The sequence below is a fragment of the Malus domestica genome, chromosome 04 (assembly GCF_042453785.1).
Source record: "Malus domestica chromosome 04, GDT2T_hap1".
Lineage (NCBI taxonomy): Eukaryota > Viridiplantae > Streptophyta > Magnoliopsida > Rosales > Rosaceae > Malus > Malus domestica.
In genome coordinates this window covers 22,101,277-22,108,351 of record NC_091664.1, presented here as the reverse complement: position 1 = coordinate 22,108,351, position 7,075 = coordinate 22,101,277, and the positions used below count along the sequence as shown (strand labels likewise).

The 7,075-nt window shown below is 38.3% G+C and overlaps 1 protein-coding gene across 1 annotated transcript; it reads right to left on the bottom strand.

The window, feature by feature from the left end:
* Positions 1-2,274: 2,274 nt before the first annotated feature.
* On the bottom strand, positions 2,275-4,248 carry LOC103423394 (aldehyde oxidase GLOX). Its single transcript, XM_008361468.4, has one exon. It carries the CDS (start codon positions 3,969-3,971, stop codon positions 2,364-2,366), a length of 1,608 nt encoding a protein of 535 aa, XP_008359690.3. The 5' UTR covers positions 3,972-4,248; the 3' UTR covers positions 2,275-2,363.
* Positions 4,249-7,075: the final 2,827 nt, after the last annotated feature.

Sequence of the window (7,075 nt, the reverse complement as noted above, 5' to 3'; positions counted from 1 at the left end):
TTTCCATTCATATAGAGTGCAGTGATTTAAAGGTTGAATTAGTGGAGAATTGTGAGAAAATTGGATTGGGTTATTGTGTGGTTTCTTTCGCACCTAGGGCGCGTTTACTAATCCGTAATCAAATTGAGAGGAATTGGATTGAGGAGGAATTGGATTGAGGAGGAATTGAAATGAGGTGGAATCAGAATCAGATTCCTGTTGAAATTGTTTACTAAAACTGTCTGGAATCGGAATACAATTCCATAAAGCTGTTTACTAATTCAGCAGAATCGGAATATAAACCAGTATGATTACTAAAATGTCATTTGTCCCAAATCGAAATTGAGTTCATATAAGTTGTTTACTAATTTAGATGAATTGAAATAAATATCAATATGATTACAAAATTGCCTTTGTTTATTTTATTTTATTTTATTCTATATTTATGTTTATAAACATTTTAATTAGATATTTTTATTTATTTAATTAAAGTAAAGAGTTAAAATATGCACTATTGATTTATTGTGTATAAATTAGATTATACATAGTAATATGAAGGGCAGTGTTGGAATAATCACAACCAAGTGAGGGCATAATTGGTAAAAAAGTCCATTCCCGATTCCCCTCCAATCCAGGAATTGAAATACCTCCCTCTTGTAGGGAGTCCAATTCCTCCAAAATCAGGAGTGGGATTCCCCAATTGGTGTGGACCCCACATGTTTTTTGATTCCCCAAGATTAAGTAAACAAAGGTGTATCCCGTAATCGGAATCCAATTCCATAAATTGATTCCCATTACGGGTACGTAAACGTGCCCCTAATGTTATGAGCAAGTTATTGTTTCAATGAGATTTTACCAAGTACAATTACCCAGTTCAATTATTTGATTTCAATAATCCTTGATTTCAATTTTCTCTTCGAGTGATGGCTATTCATTCTTAACAAGAAAGATTCAGTTCTGACATATATTTATCGGGACACTACCACTAAAACTTGTCTCCAAGGTGATCCTTGGTAAAGATGATTAGCCATATATATGGATCTTTGAAAAAACTAGAACATGTGGTGGCAGAAAAGCAAAATACCAGAAAATACATCATCCACCTTTATTATCCTTGATTTCAACCCTATTTGCAGGCAGTATAAAACAGCTACTAAAGCCTAAAAATAAAGATTTGAAATCAAATAAAAAAATTAACGTAAATTGATTCATACTTTATTTGGAGAATCTAAAACTTCAAAATTATCATCCATTTGTCAAAAAGAGCTTATTTTTCTTTTTAACAACGTCGTAGGGTTTTAACCAAAACTGAACGTAAAAGAATTATTGCGTGATTGTAAGGGTGTTATTATTGAATGTGGGTTTATTGGTAAATTTTGATTTTTGTGTTTATTTCATCTTGTACTTGATGGTAATTACATAATAGGGCTAAGAAGACAATTCACAATTAAGATTTAAGTTGGGTGTAAAGTGAAGTTGTATGGGTTCAAATAAAATTTTCCAAACAAAAAAAAAAGAGTTAAGACTATTTTTGTAAGTCCTCAAAGAGTCTTATCTTTACTAATTAATAAAGCACTCATTGTCAACCAAAATCCTATGAAATTACTAGTTTAACTCTTTAATTAAAACAGAACATGAATAAGAAATATAGGGAAGAAATGTAATTTCACATAACCAAATTTTACTGTTTTTTTTTTTCAAAGTCTTACCTACATGTAATCCTAACATATCTTTAATTAAAAAAAAAAATTTCCACTCTCACATTCTCTATCACTCTCTTCCTCTCCCCTTCTATTTCAAAAATAAATTTTCTCACACACTTCGTGTGTGCCCATATGATAGTAGTATATTATAACCCTATGATTGGGTAGTCTCCCCGGCACCTAAACTTTTGATTACCCAAAAAAGAAAAAGAACTACAGTCTCATTTTCATATCTGCCACAAGTGTGGACTCACAACCACCATGGGAATAAGAAATATCGTTTTCCATTGATTTATTCCCTTGCTCATGAATGGATTAGACACCACCAATCTTCCCTGTTTCACTTTGGAATCTAATCGCTTACGTTGTTATATTAAAGGGGTTCAAATTTTTTCTCAAAGCCGACTTCGATTGTGTGCAAGTGATGCCACCGCACAAAACTACTAATTTAAGAGGCTCTCAATTTATAATTTTATTTTACCTGTATGTAGTGTTCTCCCGCTTCTTATCTCTATAGCTCCAACTAGTCTATTTCCATTTATCTTCTTACCAATAACTCCGATATCCAAGCAAATTACCGACAACCAGCCCAAAGGAAACAAAATATCAATTAATGCTTTACGGTTCTTATCCACATTTAATTCATCCACGAACTTTCTAACCAAAAATTAAAATCATACATCAAGACACCAGATGTATCCAGCGCGCAACACTTGGCACGCCCTGATTGACCGCAAATGCCATGTAATAACCCGGCGGAGCAACCATCCCATTCGGCGGCGCCACACAGCTAATCCTGTAACGCCCCTCACCGTCCGGCACCGACGGCGTAACGGCCAGTTTGACCAGCCGCTGACCCTGCGAAAACGAATGCGTGGCAAAAGGCGCGTTCCCCAAATTAACCTCCACAACCCCCACCACGGACAGCGGAACCGACACCGTAACGTCAAAACTCTCGCCGTAGCGCACCGTTTCGGGTATCCCCTCGAAAATGGGTCGGAGATTCGCCCGGTCCGGACTCAAATACTCGGGCGAAAACGCTTCGATTCGTAACTCCGTGGGAAACTCGGCGTCGAATCTGTAGAAATAATGCGGATTGCTTCCGGCGATTAATACCCGTCCATCGGGTAAGAGATTCGCGGTGGAGTGGTACAATCGGGGCACGGTTCCCGGGTTCAAAGTCATGAACCGCAGGCCGACTGGCTGTTCGGATCGGTAAAGAAGCGGGTACAAGCACGGGTTGGATGCCGCCTCGAAGCCCTGGGTCCCAGCTTGCGCTCCGTTGATGACCAAAACGTCGCCGCTTGGGAGCATGACCATGTCCCCCATAATCCTCCCGAACGGCATGTCCTCCATTTCCCAAACCGGGTCCGGCGACGTCGCTATGATGCGCCCGCAGCTACCGTGCGCCGGGGTGTCGGTGCTCCTCTCGATGAAAGCGCCGTACGGGGCCCCGCCACAAACCAAAATCACAGCCGTTGAGTAGTCGCCTTCTAACGCCAGCATTGCGGATGATCCGGCGGACGGGTAATTACGTGGGCCGCCATCCAACGGTGGATATTCCCTCACGATTTTATCCACGTTGTGATCGTACGACACCGCTTTGTTATTAGCGAAGATGAAGAGGTGGCCGTTGGGGAGGAGATGCACGTACGGGTATAAATTGTCCATTTGGTTGTCCTCCACGTCAGCAAGGAAATTGAGAGCAACGGCGCCTTTTCTCGGCGGGTAATACTCCACCGTGTTGGCCGCTCTCCCGCCGACTATAGCCACCGACCCGTCCGGCAGAATTTGATTCGTGGCGTACCACCTGCCGTTGGCCAATTCCACGTCAGCAAGCTCCACCCAGTCGCACGACCCGGTTGCCTCGCACGGGACGAATTTTCGGATCTTTTTCACCCCGTCCAGGTCACCACCTGTTTGTAATAACGTGCCGTCCGGGAGGAACTGCCCGGATGAGCACCAAGTGTCGGTCTGGATCATGAGTGGCCGGATTTGCTTTGTTTGGAGGTCGAAGAGCACGGAGTGGGCGTAGCAGTCGAGCTTCAGAACCGCGTCGTAGGGGTCGTTGCGGCAGTGGCCCCTGCGGAGCATTTTGCGGGAAGGGCCGATGTTGGTGCGGTCGAGGAGCACCACGGTGTTGAAGCGTGTGACGGCGGTGTGCATGGAGGCTAGGCCGGCGTTCTGAACGAGGAGTTCCCACGTGCCTGGTAAGTCGGCACGTGCGAAGACTGTTAGTACTGTGGATATTAGGAGCAGTAGCAGCCATTGCTGAGAAACAGAAGGCATGGTGAAAGACAGTGGATGATAAAAGGTAATGAGAGCGTGTACCCAGTATTGTGATGTGAAGCTTGTACTTAAAGAATTAAGGAAGTGATTTGCTACAGCAAGGTGCAGAACAAACAAAGAATGCACTGAATACGGTCCCCTCGATCATAGATTTCACGTAATCTGTCCTACCGCCTAATATTGTTACATTATTAACCGTTGATGTGTTGCTTATATTGTTGATAATTTAATATTAAAATATACTCCTTTTTTTTGAGAAAAATTAATGAAAATGTTTTTAAAATTTTGAGTTGTAATAATAAGAAAAAAATAAATGATAAAGTAAATAGTATTACGATTTATTTTTTAATATAAAAATATAATTTTTTGTTAAAATTAATAATACTGGAAATTTTTTGTTAAATTTCATTATATTGATATTTCTATCACTGAAAATAAAAGCTAGCTAGGTCGAAGTAGATGACAGTCCTGTTAATGAAGTAACGAAGAAGAACTTCCACGAAATTATATCGTCACAAAAACTCTCCCAGACAAATAATTTTCTCAGATTTGGCGTTTGGGACTTGTAAGTTGTAACTGCCAGATACCCTGATTTAAAAGGTAACGGTAAGAAGGAATGGGCCCCTTACGATGACACGTTGGCATTGGCATGCTTGGTTTTCTTACCTGTCGAAAGATGATGACCCGATGACGTATGTTTCAACAACAGAAGGGGGATTGGCGCGGATACGAGTGGGGTCCAAAGTGGGACCACCACGTGGTGGGTGTGTCTCCTTGCGGACCTTTGCCTCCTTCCATCTCTTGTCTTCACACCGGTCTGCAACACTGTACTTTCAATTCCATGCTTCTACCCTTGTCGTATAGCATGTCGAATGTCGATTGCTAATTTTAATTAATTAGCAAATATAATGAATTAAGCAGTAAAATCCATAGTAATGATACGATTAGTTGTAGTGCTAGTTCGGTAACCAACTCAAAATGTTTTATCATGTCAATTATTGACGGTATTATGAACCCTAAACCCTAAGTATTGCCATAAGATTTTATCAATTACAATGAATAAATGCGGTCATTTAATTTTTAGCTAGCAATCAAATACATGAACAGTGAACTCGTTGCGATAGTATAAATTAATACAATAAATCCAAGTATATCACCTAAGTGGACCAACGCATGAATGTTTTTTTTTTTTTGGCATTTTATCTAAAATGGTCCCGAAATTGATATCACTCTTCACTTTGGCTCTTGAGATTTGAAATTGATAAAAGTGGTATTTTAGTTTGTCCATCATTAATCATTTTGGTCATTGTGAGAAAAATTTCTGTTAAATAATTACTAAAATGACAACAATATTATCAATTTAATAAACAATGAGTCAAAACCATTTGACAAAAATTGCAGATATTTTTCTCATTTTATCCTTGTTTAAAGGAGATTTTTCGCGGAAATACTAAAATGATTGATGGTGAACAAACTTAAGGAGTTCTATCGATTTTAAATCTCATGGACCCAAATGATGAGTTATGCCAATTTCATGAATCGTTTTGGTTAAAAAGCCTAGGCATAGGGTCTAAATAATCCAACTTTATATATGTCGAAATGATTTACATGTTTTTTTCTAGTAGGAACAAGATTAGAGAGATGAAGAATTAAACTCGAGACATAGACGTAGAATGGATGCTGTAACTAGCTGAGATACAAGCTCTTAATTCGCCTAATCTGGCTAAATCTTCAATAGTCACTGGAAATAACTTATAGAATTGGTACACTGGTATTATTGGCTATAACATATTATGTTATCCGTCCTCCAATGAGAGGATGGCACTGACTTGGGGCTTTTCTAGTGATAAGATCCTTAGCAGCCACCAATACCATAGTGCAGATAAATCCAACAAAAACTGTCTTAATAAGTGACAAATTATTGTCCTACTAGAACATGTTATTCGAAATGACATGGTGCCCAACCCAAAGATCCAATTATTCAAGTTGATGATGGCATTTGCCTGCCCTTAACTTGACAAAAAGGAAAAAAAAAAATTTCTTCTAATAAGTACATTAGGAGGAGATTGATTAAGTCAATTTTAATCAAGTATTAGTAGAAATGAAGATATTAATGCTCATATGTATGTGTTTTATTTGTGTCTTTCTTTCTTTCTTTTTTTAAAAGAGGAAGAACTAGTGGCAAGTCACGGTTATCCACCTCTTTCGGAGGCCAGGAAATAGATGCATTTCAATCTCTCACTGGCCACAAGTTTATCTTCTAGCAGCAGGTTTGTGTCTTTCTTTGTTTTTTTTATTTTCAAATGGAGAAAGATTATGTGAGATTGGCTATTCACCAATAATTGCAGGCAAGAAACCTATCCTCTCCCAAAAGGGTGAGGACCATATCTTTCTTTGATTTACATAACGAGTAATTGAGTAATTGAATTCTGAACTTATTATAATCCTAACTCATTATTAAATTCTTTTTTACCGCTTGAATTAACTGCTTATATATGTTTCTAAAATTACCTTTAACAAACACGTATATAATAAGAACGTACCTTATTATATAGAGAAAAAATATATATAATTAACTAAAGAGATGATTGATAAATAAATAAAGGCTAAAAAGATATGATGATTGCTAGGAAAGAAGCTTTTTGAGTGGCTATGATCCTTTAGACACCGACATAGGCTGGATCATATATTTGATCATCCTACAATTGAATTAGATTAAGAGCATAGCTGAATGATTTTCGACCAAAAAAAAAGCTTAATGATCATTTGAGGAACAGAATATATGTATATATTTGAAACTTTGAGTGGCGAGTGATGGAATCGTGGATTCAAAGAAAAAATAAGTGGAAAAAACAGGATGCTTTATGATCGCTTTGACAGCAGCTGCACCAAGGTAGTTTCGCTGGGAATCATATTCTATATGGTGCTTTGTGAATGGGGCAACTTCTGTCGAAAGTTTGTGCTTTATATATTAAAATTATTGGTCTCAGCCCCAGAGAAAAAGAAAAAGAAAATCATATTAATGCAAACCCTTCTATCGGATTAATAGCGTCCTTAGTTAGTCATATTGAAAATAAATCTCATATTGATGGAAGGAGGAATTT